The sequence below is a fragment of the Poecilia reticulata genome, chromosome 2 (genome assembly GCF_904066995.2).
Source record: "Poecilia reticulata chromosome 2, P_reticulata-male-v2, whole genome shotgun sequence".
NCBI classification, from domain to species: domain Eukaryota; kingdom Metazoa; phylum Chordata; class Actinopteri; order Cyprinodontiformes; family Poeciliidae; genus Poecilia; species Poecilia reticulata.
In genome coordinates this window covers 21,838,738-21,858,883 of record NC_088831.1, presented here as the reverse complement: position 1 = coordinate 21,858,883, position 20,146 = coordinate 21,838,738, and the positions used below count along the sequence as shown (strand labels likewise).

At 38.5% G+C, this 20,146-nt stretch overlaps 1 protein-coding gene across 1 annotated transcript in view; it reads left to right on the top strand.

The window, feature by feature from the left end:
- Positions 1 to 474: 474 nt before the first annotated feature.
- pdia5 (protein disulfide isomerase family A, member 5) overlaps positions 475 to 20,146 on the top strand; it is a 65,912-nt gene continuing 46,240 nt past the window's right edge. The window contains exons 1-3 of the mRNA XM_081600600.1: positions 475 to 1,091; positions 13,863 to 13,992; positions 15,350 to 15,437. Coding sequence (XP_081456726.1) covers positions 1,026 to 1,091; positions 13,863 to 13,992; positions 15,350 to 15,437 — 284 coding nt within the window. The 5' untranslated portion in view covers positions 475 to 1,025. The remainder of the gene's footprint in view (positions 1,092 to 13,862; positions 13,993 to 15,349; positions 15,438 to 20,146) is intronic.

Below are 20,146 nucleotides of genomic sequence, written 5' to 3'. Positions count from 1 at the left end.
TCAGATGCGTTACAGCAGAAACATATGGACCTGGCCACAGCCTGCACAACTGTTGAAGGGGTTCTACAGACACTGGAGCGTTGCAGATCAGAAGAAGAATTTGAGGAATTGTATAGGAAAGCCACAGAAAAAGATTCGACCCCCCCCTGAAGAAGTCAGTGGACACAGAGGAAAGTGCCAGCAAAGCTTTCTGCGGTTGGCACAGCCGCTTCTGATGACCATGTTTTCAGTACCTTGAAGGAGTCCTACCGTGCACAGGTATGTTTCTGTAGACTCCATTACACAAGAGCTTCAGAAACGGTTTAAGGGAGGAGATAATGCTACCTGGGAAATATTAAATGCCCTCCACTACCCTTATTGTCTGAGAAAAGTGGACCAAAGCAACAGTTCCTCCAAAAGCATTTCGAGCTCTAAAGATGCTCTGCCAGTTTTATGAAATTGATGACCAAGAAAAATTGCATACAGAGCTGAAGGTTTTTCACAGATCATATTTGGAGTTTTCATCTTTCAGTGCGTCATCCATGCTGTCTGTCATCAAAGAAAACAATGCTGATCTGGTTTTTCCCAACATGACTGGACTGTTGAAAACATATGCCACCTTACCAGTGTCAACAGCAACAGACAAAATATGTCTGGTGGTCCAGCTCTGATTTACATATCTGACATATCTTTACATATACTTTATTCATATAGATCACGGACTGCAAAATATGAGTCCACCGAGAGAAGCTCATCAAGCTGAAAGAAACGGTCCAAACAGATAAAAAGCTGTTTATTAATTAGTGTAGTGTAACTATATGGCAGTACGTCTTGCCATACTTTGCTAAAAAGCCTTTATCATCTATCTATCGGTGGAGAACGGCGGGATACTTGGGCCAGCTCAGGATGGAAGGTTGCAGGTGCATATTATCTCCTTCCCATTCCAATTTGAACAAGAACTTCATTTCCCAGGGTGCTCTGCGCCTCGCCCGACAAATCTGTGAAAATCCGAATGCGCCTGCGTATCCAGACGTGGCAACGGCATCATGGCCTCCTGGATCCGCTACAGGAGAAAGATGAGAGAGGCGACAATGTTCGCGCTGGTGCTGCTGGTGAGTGTGCTGGCCGTCTGTTTTGTGTCGCGGGAGCTGCACGAGCTCTGCGTGTCGCTCCGGCACGCGTGGGGGTGAGATAGCGCGCGGTGTTGCCTTTGGTGGAGGAGGAGAGGAAGGAATCTGAATCGGTCTCTCCAGCATGTCTCCTAGCCTCTCTCCGCGCAGGGGCTGCGGGAGGTGAAGTTGACAGCCGGTTGGTGAAGTTGGTGCCCACGCAGACCCCCGCTACTATTACCGTACAGTAACGGCGGGCATTGCCGCTAGGCTTGTGTGTTTACCTGCAGACAGAAGGCGGGTTCCTGGTCTCCAGTGCTCCTCTGCGGTGTCCGAACCGGCTGACGTTCATTGAAAACAGTAAAGTCACAGCCAGCTGAACCACTGGGATAGTTAACCTGTAACTTTTAGTTGTCCATACATATTTTCTACGTCGAGTTACAGAAGCAGTATTCAGCGTTTCAGGAGCTGCTCTGTTCTGTTCTGTTCAGTCCAGCCAGCTTGTCAGGCGGGGAAGTGAAAGTATGTAACTTTCACATTAGCATTCCGCATTATATCAGTGTTTAACAGAAGTGGCTTTTGGCAGCAGTCCTGTGTGCCTTGCTTGGTTTATGGAATAACTGGCAAGAAAATATGTGTTATCTCATATTGTAAGACCTGAGGAGAAAAAGCCTGGGATATAAGAATCTCAGCGGGTGCTACTAATGAGCTACATTTACTGAGTTACATTTGCTCGAGCAACTTTGAAATAAAAGTTGCTCAAGTAGCTTATTTTAAAGTTTTGGCTTTAAGAAGCTAAAACTTTAAAAGTAGTTTTACTGTATCATACATTTTACTTGAGTAGTACTGAGTACAAGTTTTGGCTGCTCTACCCGCCTCTGAAGAATCTTACGTTTTTGTTTCCTAAAATGACAGAAAATGATTGATATTTTCCATTTTCGAAATGTATTTTTCCGCCCTGTTTTGTTCAGTATACTGATTCAATCTGTGGCCTGTAATCTGGAACTGATAAAAACGCTTACTGTTTTATCTGTGACTGTATCTTAACAGCCTTCTTCAAAGGATATGTCACACGTAGTTCCTGTGACAGAAAACAACAGATAGCGGTTCGAAGAGTAGAGATGCATTCGTGAATGTGGCTGACTTTTTATTTTTATTTTTACTATATAATAAAAAGATGAACAAACGTTGTGGAAAATGTTGTTTTTTTTTCTTGTTCCTCATTCCTCCTTCATGACTTGCATTTGGAGCAAAGCTGGTGTCACCTCCGTGGTTGAGCGAGCAAGTTGTAGTAAAACAGGATTTTGCTATTTTTAAACAAAAAAGTGTTTTGTGGTTTCAATATCAGTACTGCTCAACCCACAAAAGCATTTCCTTATCAGTGTAGCACAATGTAAGGATAAATAAACTTTTGAACTCTTAAAAAAATGCGTTATCAAGACACATTGTTACTTCAATGTAAAAAAAAATTACTTTTAGTTCACAAATATGTTGTTTTTAGTTATGAAATTCCTCCAAAACTTGTGAATCGAGTCAAAAAGGGAAGTTGCTCGCTAATGTAAGGATTTGGGTGTAAATTAGAATGAGAAAGTTGATTTCAATTGAATTTTGTTTTTCTAAAATGAATGAAACATAGAGGCTAAAATAACAATATAAAAAACAATAATAAAAAAAAAAACTAATCCCAAAACAGAATTTCTTAAAGACATCTGTTAACACGGCCATTGAAAATGCATGAAATGTGATGGATTCGGTTTGGTTATACAGGCTGGTATTCATGCAGCTGTAAACCAATCTTTAAAACAAACATGCTTTCCGGGTATGCTTCCTGTATGCTGCAGCTTTGACAGACTGTTGATGCATGGGTGTTTCTGTAAACTCATCTCTGTATGCTTTTGGGCAGTGGCAGTGTTTGTTGTCTTGGCGACGGGCCACTGCTCTTTGGAGCTGAAAGACGTCCATTTGTATAAAGTTGGAGTGCTCACTCTCAGCTATAGTTGACAGAGTGAATATCAGCAGTAGATGATGCAGGAAAGATGGTTAGGGGACGTAAAATCAACTTGGTAAGTAGGAAATATTGGGTTTTTAATACTTTTATTGATCATCTCTTGTCCCAATCCTGGTTTTGAATGGTAATGTTGACCCTTAAGGCGAAGAAAATGAAGGTTCATTTTTATGCAGGAATGTATATGGAATAAGGACAATTTTCTTGTTTCCGGAGTTTTGAGATTTCTCCCGTTTACATGTTGTGACTACATCAATATCGGTCCATGGAGATTAATCATCATGGTGAAAGGATTATTGTTTAACTCGCAATACAAAGAGAACAGGGTGCGTTTGCTTTTCAGTAAAGACATCATCGTCATTACAGTCCTTGAATATCCAGATCAATGGGGACCCTATTGAACAAGCATCACATGAAAAATATTTAGGAATAATTTTGGATGCTCAGTTAAATTTTAGGAGCCATGTTGATAAATTAAGCAAAACTGCTAGATCAAATATAAACCGTTATAAAATTATTAGAAATTAACACTTCACTCTGCAGAGATGTTTTTGAATTCAATGATCCTCACATCTTTCCTATGGAGCTACAGTCTGGTCTCAGACTAGTCAAACTATACTCAAACCATTAGCAAGTCTCTATAATCGGGCTTTAAAGGTTTTATATCAAAAGCCAATCAGATTCCTTCATTGTCGCATTTTGGCTAAATTTGCCATTTTGGATTTTGACAGTTTTATAAATGATCTTTTAAAATTGACTTTTAAGTGTTTAGACGGATATGCACCTACACCATTAAGCGATTGCATAGAGACTGCAGGGCAATAGCAGATCTACCAGAGCGACTTTAGATGGAAATTGTAAGGTCCCCTTTCGAAGAACCACTTGTGCTCTCTGTCTGTGAGAGGACTTGCAGTTTGGTACTCACTTCCTGTTGATTTAAAGTCTGTAACCGGTTTTAGTACGTTCATAAAACAAACAAAACTCTGGTTATGTCAAAAATGGAACTGTATCCATTTTTGATGTTTTGTTTGTAAATGCTGTCAATATTATGTTGTGCTATTTTAAATAATTATCACTTACATTTTTTTAAAGGTACTGTTTAAAAGCGAATCAAGGGACAAGTGCTGCGAATTAGCTGTTGCTAAAAGCACTACGATGCAAACATGGGACTGCTGTTTTGTTCAGTTTGTCTGTCGATGTGTGTCTGTCCCTATCAAATAAACGTAATAATATTAGATCTAACCATGTTTTTGGACTGTGGCTTTTCATTTATGACATCTTGAAAAGCCAGTAAAGTCGCAGAAAGGGATGAAGTGACTACAATACATATCTGTATTGGTTTGGTAAGTCAACTGAATCAAAATTAATAAACGACTTTTGTTTCCGTTTGTTTCTGTAGGATTAAGGGAAGCTGTGGTCGTGTGGTATCTGTTTGGTCATTGGCCGTGATGTCAACAATCGTTTCTTTTTCATGGTGTTGAAAGAGTAGAGAAAAATATGTAATATTGGCTAATGTTGGCCATAAAAGCAATATAAACATCGGCTGTTGACATTGGCCAACATATTTCCATCAGTGCATCCCTTTTTGCAAGTATTATTTATTTGTTTAAGCACAACCAAACACTAGAAATGCAACCTAAGATTACTCTGGACTGACATAAGTGGTCATAACACTTCCACATATTGTGTATAAAAAAAAGCAGATTATTCGAGTGACTACGAAGTGTAGTGGGACAAGGTTTGTATGGAGAGTTCAGGAGTTTTACCAATCGGATAAGGTCAAGGATTATTCGTCAATGCAATCAATAATAAAACATTGTTGTTCAAAGAAAAACTCATGTTTAATTATAAACCACCAGAGATGGTTGGATTAATGCTTTTTTATGCTGCTTTCCACAGACATTCACAAAAATCTAAAATGTAAACTTGGAGAAAAAAAAATTGCAGAACATTTAGAGGCACCTAAATCCAATTATACATAAAATCCAAAAATAAAATGTATGCAAGGTAATAGAAATAAAACTCGATACAGAAACCAGATTAAAGTAATTTAAAAATATATATATATAGTAATCCAATACATCAAACAGGTTACAGCCGATAATTAAATTGTTCGTGTCTAATGCTGCATTTGTGTAACTGATAAGGTATGGGTATTAACCATATTGACAGAAAAGCTAAAACAACTGCAAAGCATTCAACTATAGACGGATATCTCAAGAGAAAAGGTAAGTCAAAAATGTCCACTAACCATTCTATATAACTGTAGGGCATAGGATGTACATTTCATTGTAGTGGGCAAACAGTGAATGTTTAATTCACCTGTTGCCGTAGTTTTTCGCTTTTTAAATATCCCAATAAATGTGCGATTGCAGAAACAGATGCAGGCGTGGTTTTAAACAAAGGATCTCTGCTGTTAAGAATGTGATTAGGAAAGAAACGGCTCGGCAAAACAAGTGGCTGAGATAGTTTGAAGGCATACAGATCAACAGCTGTTGGAGCATTCAAAATTCACTTCCTGCTGAAAGTCGAGGAAGATACTTGAGAAACATTAAGGTGATTTGTGTTGAAGCTACAGACGGAGAATGGTTATCTTCTGTTCTCATGGCATCCCGTTTTGCTTTTTATTGCAGAGCACGCAGCACACCTTATATAGCAGATAAGACTAGGAAAGGAACGCTTCACTCAGTTTTAAAAGGACATTTAAACAAACAATGGGCTTGAGATAAAAGCATCAGTTTTTCGATGACATTTAGCGTTGTCTCACTGGGTCTGGTTGCTCCACTGCACTGTAATCTGCTTAATAACCAGATGGCAGAGATTCATTCACTTTGTTTTTTCTTTTATATCATGTAACGTTGTGAAAAAAAAAGAAAAGAACAAGTCAAAATGTTTGGAGAGCAGCGTAACAGCTCGATATAATCCATCGACGGGGAAAAAACAAAATGTAATTTGGAACTTAAATTTGCAGCGTTTCTCTTGTGTTTAAGTATTCCCGCATGTCCTATCGTGGGTAACAACGTGAAAAATTACTTTAACGGCTATGCTAAATTGTGGCGCCCTCCTTATCTTTTCCAGCATTGATCTGCTTCGCGGCAGTCAGTCACTCCGACCTGCGTCTCGTGCTAGGCCGTGTGGCGATAGTAAGGACAAAGGCACCACCATTGTAGCGGCTCTCACGGCCAAGTGTTGCGTTAGATATCCTCGCCTGGTGAGACTGCAAAGCAAAGCGTTCAGTTCACGGTCCGAGGTGTGAACCCAATGTGAAATGCATAAAACCAGAACAGTGTCACATGGTGTTAATAGACACTTTAGTAATTCATCTTACGGCTTTACTTCTCTTTAACTGAAAATGTGGCACAGATATAGAACATATCCATGATGAGGTATTTTTATTTTATTTTTTTATCTGAACAGGATTGATTGGAAGATGGTGACCTTTTGTGTCATATCATGTGAAATAGATCGTAATTTATGGTTATGATAAATGAAATGATGAGTCAGCCTTTTCCTGCTCCAAAACGTCACGCTGATGTTTCTCTGTGTGGATTAAGGATTTGACATGTTCCTGGAAAATTGTCTCTTACGTCATGACAAATGTTTCTTTTGAGATGTTTAAACGGCCAGATGGTGTAACTTCCTCTCCGACCCCAAAAGGGTGGGGCATCCCTGAGTTCTTTGAGAGATAGCAAGTTTTGATTTGGAAAACCAAATTGTACTTATAGTCTCTTAAAAAAAAGTCTTTTCACCCCTTGGATAAATACTTTGCAGAACTGTCTTCTAGTTGAGGCTGCAGGTCTACCAGATTTACTAAAACCTTTATTCTTTTTTTGCCTAATGGCTCAAATGGAGTCAAGATTGCATAGATAACATATTTAAACGTAAAATTTCAAGTCTGGCTACTTCTTCCCAATTGAATCAGTCAAGATGCTGACTGTATATTTTGACATCAATTACTCCATTTTAGTTCAAGCTGTGTGCTCATGGTGGTTGTTTTGCTGAGAGACGAACATTTGCACAAGTCTTAAGTCTTATGTGGCTCGTAGAATCCATTTCCAGTTAATCTTCCCATTAACTCTGACTTGCTAAAGAAAAGCTTCCCCACATCAAGCTGCTACCACAAACATTGCTAGACAGTGGTGATGGTGTGGTCAAGGAGTGTTTGATTTCCGTCATTCCTGCCATCTTGTTTGCAGAGCAGAACGTTCAGTTTGGGTCTTACCAGAGCACCCGTTTCTCATGTTTGATGTGCTCCTAGATGGCTTATTGGAAACTAAAACACAAGTGTTTATAGCTTGTTTTCTTTTCATAAATTAAAGCCAGATTTGTGGCGTGCATATTTAACAGATGTTATAGTAGGATTTTTTTTTCTCTTAAATGCTTCTCTTGTATAGCCAAAGTACATCCAAAAGTCGACTAAATTCACTCTTCAGAAACCAAATATACCTTCAGTTACCTTATTGATCAGGTAATAAACTGGAAGTAAAGCCTGATGGCCCGCCAGGCTTATAATACACTGGGTAAAACCCTGTGTATGAAGATATATTTGATGTTTGAACTATTAAAATAGGCAGTTATTAGTGTTTTTAGAGGGGATCTGAAGTATTCGTTGATTTCAATTGTGGTAACCCCCACAAATACTGGGTGTCCATTGTATTACAGCCACCGTACTTAATTTCATAACATCTTTACTATTTTTATAATGTGTATTACAATTACCAGTAAAGTTCATCATTAGAAAACCATTTCACTATCTTTTCTTGACTTGTTTTTCCCCAGTTAAACAGTGAAACGCTCAATATTCTTTTGAACCATTACCACATCGTTCAGAGCCACTCAGGAGTTCTCCATGGAACGCCTCAGAGCTGCAGCTCTTACAGTATTAGATGTGAGATGGTGAACAAAGATCCATCAGAGATATTTGACTGACTGGATGATTTTAACGTAGAAGCTTTGAAAATCATCCACTAATCCACCTTGTAAAAATAATGTAATAAAAGGCTTACCGGGCTCAAAGTTATCGATTACGTTGTCATTGGTAAAAAAAAAAAAAAAATGTCCGGCGGGGCCGTGCTCGGCTTGTATAAATCAATCCGCATGTCGTTATGGCCAGTGCGCTCCCGGATGCATTCATTTCAGCTATGAATGAATCCGTTTCTGCCTCCGTATGCATGAACTGCTTGGAGATAAAGCCTTAGATGAAATCATGAGCATTGCAGCAATTCTGCTTCTGAATTGGCCTGTCACTTACCATGTATAATGGAGAAACTGTCAGCCCCCTGTTTTTTTTATTTTTAATCATTGTACATCTGTCACTGAAGGATGACACACACCATTCAGCCGATGGAAGACATTTTATCACAGCCATCTGCAACCGCTGCCTTGACGATGACTACGGTGTCGTTCTTCGGTGCCTCAGTTTTAGGAGGAGGCGCAGGCGCTCTGAATATTTCATGTTACAGTGTTTTAGAGCTGTTCCACATTAATGGAACAAGACACTTCAGCAGCAGGCTGTTTATCTCTCCACAACCTTGATGTGTTGAAAGAGCATTTGAACATGTCAGACTAAGTAATTCATAATGAATATGTGAGCAACAACAACAAAAAAAAGGCTACTTGGGCTAGCATAATTCTAATTAGTGTCGATTGTTAAATTTCTGTTCTAGTGGGTTCATTAAAATGTGGTTTCCTAAGAATAAAACGCCCACACCTGTGGTTAAAAGGTTTAAAAAATGCTTTCTCTGTTGAATTTGCGCCCTAATGGATGAAAGAGGCAGGTTTATGCATGGAGGGGTTTTAGTAATTTATAATGAATTCTGATAACTACCTTCATAGCAATTAGGCTCTTTTGAAAGAAACACACTGTATTCCTCTGATTATAGATATTTGAAGTGCGTCTTCTCTGGTTCTTGTCAAATTCAAGTATAACTCCTTATTAAGTCTGGTAGAGGCTGTGGTGAGTGTGGGAGGAAGACGGTCAGCATATTTCTTTCACATACTGGGATTAGATTCTCTGCAACGTAAACGTAGACCCCAAGAATGAATTGTAGAAGATTTTTGAAGAAATTTGAACAGGGCCTGCCAAAGTGTGCCCAATCAGAGTTGACTTGTGGTTGCTAAAACTTTACAAGACCAACTGATTGCAGTAATGTAAAAGGTGCAAAATATTGAATAAAATGTTTTGCTGCATGACTGGCTTTATTTTCACTCTTACATTTAACTACATGACACGCAAAATTACAAGTGGATCGCCAATATTTTCTCCAAGTGTAGCTACTGCTAATGTTAATGCACTGTGCTAATGTTTGCAAAAGTAAAAATCAGATGTTTTCTACGTGGCACCAGAAAACGCGCTCATCTCTTGGCAACAGATTAATAACAAATGTTATTGTTCAAAAAACATAAGATTTCTTCTCTTTTGAAATACTACTCATGCTACTTAAAAATGAATTGTGCAGTTACTGAATTTTTCAGAAAGGTGAATGTTTTTTTTTGTCAATGGTGGTGAATATATTATGAAACAGACATTCAACACAAAAGTAAAAATCTGATTAAAACTTCGTGGAACTTTGTTACCAGAAAATGCACTCATTTCTTAGCAACAGATTAACAACAAATACTGTTTTTGTTTAAAAAGAAAACAATTTTTTTTTCTGCTCCTTTGAAATACATTATCTTATACTTCTTAACAAGAAGTGTGCATTTAGCGAATTTTGCAGAAAAGTTAAAATGTTTTGTTTTTTTGTTGTCATTGGTAAATATATTATAGAACAGACATTCAACACAAAAGTTTAAATCTGATTCATGCTTCGTGGCAGTTCGTTACAAAAAAATGTTCATCTCTTAATACCAAATTAATAATAAGTAATATTGTATATAAAACCTAAGCTCTTCTAAAATACTGCTTATCTGCTTAGACACAAAAAATTTACATTTGGTAAATTTTGCAAAAGTAGAAATCGGATGTTTGCTTCGTGGCTCCTCGTTACCAGAAACGTGCTCATCTCTTAGCAACAGATTACCAACAAATATTATTGTTAAAAAAAACATAAGATTTCTTCTGCTCTTTTGAAATGCTACTTAACTTGCACTACTTACTACTTAACAAGAATTGTGCAGTTGGTGAATTTTTCAGAAAAGTGAAAATGTGTTTTTGTGATTGGTGGTATAAGACGGAATTCAACACTATAGTAAAAATCTGATTTATACTTTGTGGCAGTTCGTTACCAGAAAAAACGCTAATTTCTTAACACCAAATTAATCATTGTTTATAAAATATAAGTTGTTTTGAAATACTGCTTATCTCCTTTGACACAAGAAATTTACAGTTTGGTAAGTTTTGCAAAAGTAGAAATTGGATGTTTGCTTCATGGCCCTTGGTTACTGATGTGCTCATTCATCTCTTAGCAACAGATAGTCAACAAATATTGTTATTGTTCAAAAACATAAGATTTCTTCTGCTCTTTTAAAATCTGTGTGGCTGTGACAGCATGGTGCAGCATTCATAGCACCACAAACACAAATGTTCTTCAAAATTGTTCCTGTTTGAAATGGACTACTTCAGGACGCCACTTTCTTAAAATACTGTGATTTGTACCACTGAGCTGCACACCTGAAGTGCATTTAATTATATTTTCTAAATTAACAATATTTACTGATGTTCTCATAAAGTGAATGTAGGAGAAAATGGCAAAAAAAAAAAATTCTGATCATACCTTCAGTTTTTTTTTATTTACCATGAATAACTGAAATTAAGAATGACAACCAAGTCAAAATTTCTATCATGATAAATGATAGCCACCCTTATCACTTATGCACACATATTCATTGGAGCTGACAATATAACACTCGTCTTTTCTAGCAGCCATTGTGCAGTGGTTTTAGCTGTACGATGACCAAACACACTTGTTAGCTAAGGCTGAAGTGAGCAAAGCTCTGCTTGGGTTGGTGAGGGTCCGCGCTCAGCTGGGGTGACTTAATTGTGACTTGATAATCTGGAGGTTTTTGCAATGGCTCGTTTTCCAGACATCTACTGAACATTTGATTATTAGCACTTGGACTCTTTCTAGAAGCAGCAAAGACCCAAATGGAAGTACAAGAACGTGCAAAAGCACAACATTGCATCTTCAAGAGTTAAGGAACAATTGTACTCCTGACTGGGAATCAAGTCAAAATGAAGGAAGCTTATTTCCTGTGGGACTTGGATGTTCCTCTTCTCTCCTCATCTCATTCTAATCTAGCTCCTGTTGCCACTGACTGATAACCGCAGACTGCTCTCCTCTGGAACATGTCCCCTAGCCAGCCACTAATGAGACTACTCTTTGCCAAGTGTTCCCCTCTTGGCTCCCATACAGACACAGAAACATCTTATGTTTACCTTGTTGGCACGGCTACTTAATCACTTGCACACAGGTGACAAAAACACCACACCTGAGCACAAATTATACTTGGTAAGACTAATGGCGTACCTTTCGTGTTGCCATGTGGCCGGATGCAGCGGTTGGCACTTTCTACGAGCTGAAAGCGATTCTCAACCGAGCTGTAGTCACAAAGGTTGTTTTTTTTATTTAATAAACATGACTTGTGTGTGAGTTTCCTACAAGTGCTAATGTATATTGGTTGTAAGCCTGTGAAGAAATGCTAATTTTTAATAAGTGCGGAAAGCCTTCCATTACTCTATTTTTTTTTTTTAAACAAACCCACAGATTCGCTTTTGTTTTCTGCATTTTTGTTTTTTTTTTGGGGGGGCCATAGATTTGTGCTAATCTTTAAATTGTACTTTGATGTAAGTTTCCGCCACTCATTTAAGATTCACAGCACTCGCACCTAAGAGGGGGAAATCTCGTTAGAAATTAAAGTAGAAAATGAGGCTGACAGGTGCTTGTTTTCATTCCGGGTGATATCACTCATCAGGCCGCTGGATCCGCTAAGCGCGCAGACAATGTTCGGTGTCCAATTTAGTTCTCCGTAGGCAGAAACGCAGCGCTTTTTAATGAATGGTGATGGCGCGCAGAGGATTAGAATGCAAAGAAATGGCTTCATGTGGCTGGAGTGTAATCAGTCTTCTTTTTCTTTAGTCATCTTTGATTAAAGTCCAATCCACACGGTTTCACACTATTTGCTCAGTTACTGGTAATTGTGAAGGCGCAGGACCTGCCTGTTGCAGGTTTTGAAGTCACTTATTTTTTTTCAGTACTGTCGCCTTAAGAAGTCGCTTGTGTTCTTCTGTTATTAATGTTGTGTAAAATGTGAATTAAAAGTATTTTTGTTCCCTCATCAAAACAAATTACTTTAACGTACTTTGCGTTTGGAAGTTTTTTATTTTTTTTATTTCAGCATATACATACATCATTTTTATACACATATATATTAAAAGAAAAAGGATTAAAAAAAACGTATTTTATCTATATGTAATTAAAGAGGCAGTTGATACGATATTCTCAGCAAATGTCAATAACAAACCGACAGCAGATGCCAAAGAAAAGTATTTACATTTCTGTATTGGGGCTGTTATTGATTAAAAAACAAACTTCAGTGATCATAAAGGAGTACATTTCTACCAAAAACCATGTTTGCAAAAAATTTGATATTCTCTGAGTAAACGCATGTATTTACAATATTAATAGGACATTCTCTTACATTGTAAAGTTTGCATGAAAAAACTGGCATTTTCTGAGATTGTGGATTCAGAGATGAAACGCCAAATGTCGTCTCAGTTCTTATGAATAATTGGATAGAACGGCGTCTCCCAGGTGCGGACGCGATTCAGACGAGTTGCAGCTACTTCCTCGCCGTCTCAGGCGGATCTCATGGCGATCTGACCTCCTGAGATGTCGTTTTGATTCAGGAAAGGAGTCAGAATCTATTACTTACACCTTTGAAAATGTCCCGTTACCAATCTTCTAAATTTACTACTTAAACCTTAAGGATGTCCATTTTTTGGTCCCAAATGTCTGACTTTTATAGTGTCAGAAAACTTTTTAAAGTTTTTTTTTTTTCTCTGATGATACTCTGTCTTACAAATTTCTGAATTGACGATGTCGGGGAACGTCCTCGTTTTATAATATCTGCCTTTAATCCTGGGAACTTTTTTTTCCCCCTCACTTTTATGGCTTTTCGACATCAGAGAATAAACTTTTATGGCAGAAATCCATGCACATTACTTATTTATGTTTCTTTGCAATGGTCCTAATATTCCGTAAGTATTAAACACACAAAGAAAGGGAGTGTTTGAAGCCACGGTGACCATGAGAAAACACTTGTTACTTGTACAGCAGTATTAAGTGTTTTTATGTACAAGTTTCATAAATGAGCGGTTTCTTTGTGCTTTTCTTAGTGAAAGTAGATCCTTGCCTTAAATCTGATATTTCCAAAAAGAGGCAGACAAATTCACATCTTCTTTACTGTGATATGTTTAAACTTCCTCTCGTAGCTCGATCAAACACAGACATTGTTCCTCTTGTAGAAAATACATTTCTCTTTTCAAATACTTTCTAGCATCTAATGAAAAATCCCTAGGTGTGTCCGGAAGCTTCTTTTTTACGGGGCAAGAAACCTTCCTCCTCCCTAAGAAATAATAAATTCAGGCATTGATTTCCTTCTGATGCAATGCTCAAAATGTTGAAGTTGTGTTCAGGCGTAGGAGGAAATGGGATAAATTAGGATTTTGGCTTTCGGGTTCAGGACGTTTTTCTTTCAGCGAGTGTAACATTTAATCACCAGTTGTGTGTGTGTGTGTGTGTGTGTGTGTTTTGTGTGTGCTTCCCCAGATGCTGATGCTGTCGTCGTCGCTGGCAGCCGTGAAGGTGTCTCCTCTCATAGACAAAGTCAGCGACCACAAAGACTTCAAGAAGCTGCTCAGGACGAGAACCAATGTCCTGGTGCTCTACACTAAGACAGGTTGGAAACGGCAGCTGCACACTCTGAATCCTTAAGTTTGTTCAGCCGACAGGTTTTCCAGTGTAGCTGCTAGCTGCAGTCTGACATCTTTCATTGGTTTTTGTTCAATGCATGTTTACAACCCTTTGAGTTTCAAAAGTCGAGGATTTGCCAGATTTTTTTTTTTTGCCTTTTAGAAAGTTTCAAACTTTGAAAATGTTCGACCTTTACATATTTTCTGAGTATCAAAAGTTGACGATTTTTGAATTTTGAAACTAGAAAATTACTGGGGTCAATCTCAAAATTGCGGAGTTATTTCCTGCAAATTTCAAACTAAAAAAATTTCCACTTTTTTTTTTTTTTTTTTCAAAGAAAAATTCCGATTTATTAAAAAATTTCTGGGAGTTTTTTTGTGCAAATTTCCAGTTTTTCATCGCAGAAATTGTTTTTTTTTTTCTAGAAAATTTCTGAAATTAATTCATGTCACATTGCAGCTCCGATTTTACTGCCAATTGTAGTCGGGGGGGCAGAGGAACGGGGTTATAGCTAGTCAGCATATCCCGACCTCTTGGACCCAACAGGGTCATAAACTGATAATGAATTCATTTGGTTTTGTGGTCATCTTTAAAGGTCCTGCCCTGAAGAATGCTGATAGTGTCTCTGCATCTAAAAATAGCCCAGACCTGGACCAGTCCAACAACGCGTTCGGTTCACACACTAAACAAAACGTTCTGCTTTCAGTGGGAGGATAAAAATGATGAATTGCATTAAGGAGTAGAATGTGCCTTTGCTTGCTTTGCTCAGAGGAATCCACTTTGCTTGCCATAACTGATAACAGTCTGATATAATGTCTTTTCTTTTCCCTATCACAGAAAGCAAAATGTACACCTTGGTTGTGTTTTTTTGTTTGTTTTATCTGACATAGGAGATTGAGCAAGTCTCCAGCGGACTGCTTTGATTGAGTTACTACAAAACATTCATAACATCTGTTAATATAGCTGCTGAGATGGATAGCCCCTAAAAACCTGCCTGTTTTTCATCCTCATACCCCCAAAAAGTCGTCCCTTTTCCACCCTATTGTGTCCCAGTATAATCTTCCCGTCTTCCGAACATTGCCGCCATTGTCCGGCGTTGAAAGCGGAAGTAACTCGAGCCGCTTGTGTTAGGCCCGTCTCATGAATCCTCTTCCGTCGTCGCTCCAACCCAAACCCGGCGAGCTCTTTTCTTTCTCACCTTTTTGCTTCAGTGAAACGTTGATCCCCGCGGCTGTAATCCAACCCGCCGTCTCTTTGTCCGAATTGACGGCGTTATCTGCGTCTTGTCTGGGCTGTAAACCCGTTTGGGTAATGAGGCTGATCATTTTATTCTCTGTCCACAGCTACATCGGGGGACTCCTATCTGAAGCTGCTGTCTAACGTTGCCCAAACAGTGAAGGGCCAGGGGACCATTGCGTGGGTCAACTGTGGGTAAGTAATTGGAAGATTGGAATAAATCTCCCGAGTTTCTTTGTTTTTTTTTTTCCTTTTTACTTCTATGCTCGTTTCACACTTACACTCTCTTTGTCTGGGAGATTTTCTGACTAACTCTAAAAAGTAGTTTCTGTCATAATCCATAGTTCACTGAGGCATAAATGATTCTTTTCCACAGTTTCTATTGTAGAGGGCCAATCAGAAGGCCTGCTTGGCCTTATTAGAGCAGATGAAGCTCTGGGTCTAATGCAGTACTTGCTTTAATGCTTTCGGTCAGTTTCTTTGTTTGCTGTACGCAATTTTTATTTTTTTAATTTTTTTATGAAAACACAAATTATGCCTAATGTTTCTCTAACATGGTCACTGCCACACAAGCTGCTTCGTCTATTAAGATTTACAGCGTGTCTCTTATTTTCTGAGAATATATTATGTGCTTTCCAGCAGCTTCTGTTGAAACCGTGGTGTGGGCATTAATCGTATCGTTTATCGTGATAAATTTATCATGATAAATTTCTTTTCGTGATGAGAATTCTGCTTTATTCTGATAAATTCCAGTTAGTGTCTAAAAAAACACAAAACGGTCTGTGTTGTTGGGACTTTCCACAGTTTGTTCAATGACTGTATCAATAAATAACAATAAAATTTGCAAATATGATTGAATTTAGTTACTGTGTGCAGTTTTGGGACACAAATCACACTTTATGTGATTGGTGTTTGAAAGAGGCGTATTACAAATAGATTATTTGTTTAGAACAATATTTGTTTTTGTGGGGCTATGATTACTGTGTCATGCAGTCACAGCCATAGAGTTGCCTAAAACGGAAGTAATAATTAGTTCTTATTGTCACTTTTATTATCACAATAGAACCACAAAATATCGTGATAAAATTTTAAGTCCATGTCGCCCACCCCTATGTGGATCGGTGTCAGCCGATACCAAACATCAGATATCGGTATCGGAAGTGAAAGAATATGGATTGGTGGATTCCTGAGCCTTTGCTGAGATAGATTAGATCGGCTTCATGTGTAAGTATCGGCTGATCACCGATCTCCTGAAATGAAGGAGAATGAATGAATCAATAAATTTGTGCACCTCTAAAACCAGCTAATTTCCTTTCATATGGCTCAGATTATTGAATTTTGGACACAACCGAGCGTCTCAGCCAGAATACGATCCTTGCTTCAACGTTGGTTTTGAGTTTCACGTGTCATAAACCTGTTTCAAACCACACAGTGGAAGTTTAAAATGCTAAATAAAACAACAAAAGATGAGAATAGTTTCCTCTAAACTACATCTTACTTTGCTCCCCACTGATCTGACTTTCTGACTTTTTTTTTTGTTCTTCTTCTTTCTTCCCTTCTGATGCTCCGTTTCACCATCTTTTTTTTCATACCTGTCAACCCATCAACTGCATGAACTCTGCTTCTCAGCAGAGAGAACAGAATGTATAATAACACCGGAAACAACGAGGAAGGGAGTAAGTCCCCTTCGACACCTGGAGCTCATTCCAGCATTCACAATCTCTCTCAAGCTTGTCCGAGGCCGAAGACGAGGTGGACGCAGGCAGAAAGAGCTAAATTCAAAAATACTTTGAAGGACCTGTCAAAGGTGCCAGTGTCCGTGTTTCAGTACAAAGGCGCTCTGTGGTGCATGTCCGTCTTTAGTGTATACTTTCTGCCTCGCTCGCTCTTTTTCACTCTTTTACCCTCACCAACTTTAGAACGTTAAAGCGAGTGCTAACGCTAAGCAGAACTTTATTCCGGCCCAGACACCCGCCGGGGGAGTTGGAGTTAACCTGGTTTATCACCGTAGGACACGCAGACCCAATGCCAGGGCTCTCTAGCTAAGCATTGTACTAGTTGGCGTAATTCTCCATCATCTCAAACGGGCTGGCTCCGAATCAAAGCCCCAGCTGAGGGCTCATGGCGGACAGAGGGAGAAGGAGAGGAGAGAGCATCTCGCAGCGTGAGAACTGCTGGCACTGCCAAGGAAGACGGCCACCGAGGCCAGAATGACACACTTTGAACAGATGACAGCGACCTGAGCGCTGGCCAACCGAGTTCCACCAGTGGGATGGATGATCTCACACAGGAAGGAAATGGAGGGCCGGGCTGCCCCTTTCCCATTCCTCTGGATTTTTGGAAGAGAGCAAAGAACACATAGAAGGATGTACGAGTTTTGGCTGTCGCGCTGGGAATAGTAGAGCGGAACAAAACCAAGATTTGGGATCCAAATGTAACTTTTAGAATACTACGGGATGTCAGCCCTTTATAATGGGGATTTTTAAAATAATGTTGTCATTTCTTCCTTTCTGCACGCTGTACTTGTGAAAGGTTTTACTTTCTCAAGTGCCCCAGCAATGTCAATTAGACGTGTCTTATCGTGTTATTATTACCAGCAAAACGATTTTTCATTGGGGGAAAGAACAATAAATAATACATGTCACCATTCTCAGAACCATTTCTGGTTTGAATTTACATCTAGTCATTTCACTTCAAAAGCAATTCAGATGTCATTCCTGATCTTTGGTGACTCCACTAATATTTATTTGAGTGATCGATCTATTTGTTTGTTTTCTGGGCAGGATTTTACATCTGGGTATGAATAAAGTATCCTAACTCATTAATTTGTATATATTTTTATTGTAGGATTTTTTTAATGTTATTTTTTGCCATTTCTGTAAATTAAAAACACACACAAAACTGAGCAATAATCTTCTGCTTCCTCACTTTCACTCAGTCATCTCCACAAAGCCGCTGACCAACATGTGATGCTGCCTAAACCAACGTTGGAAAAGATTTTCCTCAGAGTAGAACGAAACAGAAATACCTTTTATTGTTCCACAATTGTGACCAACATCCATGAAAATGAGTCGCCATTCCCAGGTTTCCTGCTCAGCACAGTGTTTGACCATTGATGCGTGGGTTCCTGTTATTCCAGGGACGAGTGGTAAATGACTGCATGTATTCACTGAGCAAAAAGTTGCTAACGTTGTCACGCTCTGCCTTTGTTGTACTGAAGGAACATCATTCAGTACAAGTTATTGGGTCACCATAACTTTTCTGTTCTTCTGTCTTACTCACTTTTTTTTCTGGACAGCAGTCCACCGACGTAGTAATGCGTTTTTGTTTTTTTTCTCCACTATGAGTCACTTGTAGAACAGCAACGCTACGTTTAATGTTAAGCAGGTACTGTACGTTCTGTACCCGGTTGATTCTGGTTTCAGAGGATCTGCTGATGTTTTATTCAAATACTGCAGCTCGGAACATTTAAAAATTCTTCGCTGGGTCAGTTTGTCCTACATCTGCTCATGTTTTTAATCATTTTCTAGGTTCTAGACCAGACAATATGAAGTTTTACAATTTTCCACAAACAAGTTTTATTTTAAGGACCATGTTGTAGACATTTGACAGTCGGATCTCAAACCACGGTACATGTAGCACTGATGGTTCTTGGGCTGCATTTAGTGGCTCTTGGATTTTGGTATTAACTACTGATACTCCCTCTATCACCCCACTTTAATAGTTCATAGGACAAATATATGCTAAAATGGATTAATACCCATATTGGCACTAGCGCAGAAGCTAACATCTACAGTCTTCCTGGGGTTCAGCCAATCAATACCAAAGGAAATAAGTGGTGCTCCTGAACTGCCTGCTTGTTCAAAAGATAATAGTAGGTCAAGTAATATTGTGCCAAAACATTTAATATTTCCAATCTGCATTTCCTTTTGAATATTTAATGAAGAAAAATCTGTATATTGGCAGATTGCCTGTGTATAATTTGAAGTCTTGTTCCACAGACAAAGTCCCCAAGTTGGACTCCACAAACAGACGGTGGTTTTCTGTATTACAAAAGTAAGAAAGTGTGGTGGAAATTATGGATTGGCTTCACACACAGAGGTCATTTCTTTCAAATGTTTCACATTTTGTTGTGTAAATAATTCTAAGCAAGTCTCTTAATCTAAAGAAACGAGCAATCCCATCATGCTCCAGATGTCAAACCAATGCCCACCACAAAAAATAAAAGGATTAGAAAAGGATTACAATTTCAAATTACATCAATTTTGCATTTTCACCCACCTGAGTCAATAAAAAAAAAAAAAAAAGTGTATTTTAAAAATGTGCCACTTTGAAAAGTTTAATACACAGGTGTCAAACTCAAGGCCCGGGGGCCAAATCTGGCCCGCCGCAGCTTTTTATGTGGCCCTCTGGACTCCAAATTACATCAATAAGTCCTTCCAGTTTTTCACAAATCTGCAAAAATCACACAAAATCAACAAATTTCCAAATTTTTTCCTGATTTTACTGCTAATTTTCTCAAAATTGGTCAAAAACGTTGAATCCGTAACCGAGTGATAGAGTCACATTTGACATCATACATTAGCGTAAATATTGTAAAAAAATAATGATTACAAATATTTCTTAATATTCACCACAAAATCTGTCATTTTGATTGCAAAAATAAACACTAAAATAATCACAAATCCCAGAGGAACAGCTATTTATTGATATTTTAACAGTTTTATTGGTTTTATCAATAGATTCTGGTGCAACCGGCCCTTTAAGAACATTCAGATTTTTGATTGGACCAAAATAAAAATGAGTTTGACACCACTGGTTTAATATAATCTAGTGACGGCGAGCCATTTTTTTCACCCACGGCTGTGTGCATCAGTAATGTTACCAAGCAAGAAATCAGTGTA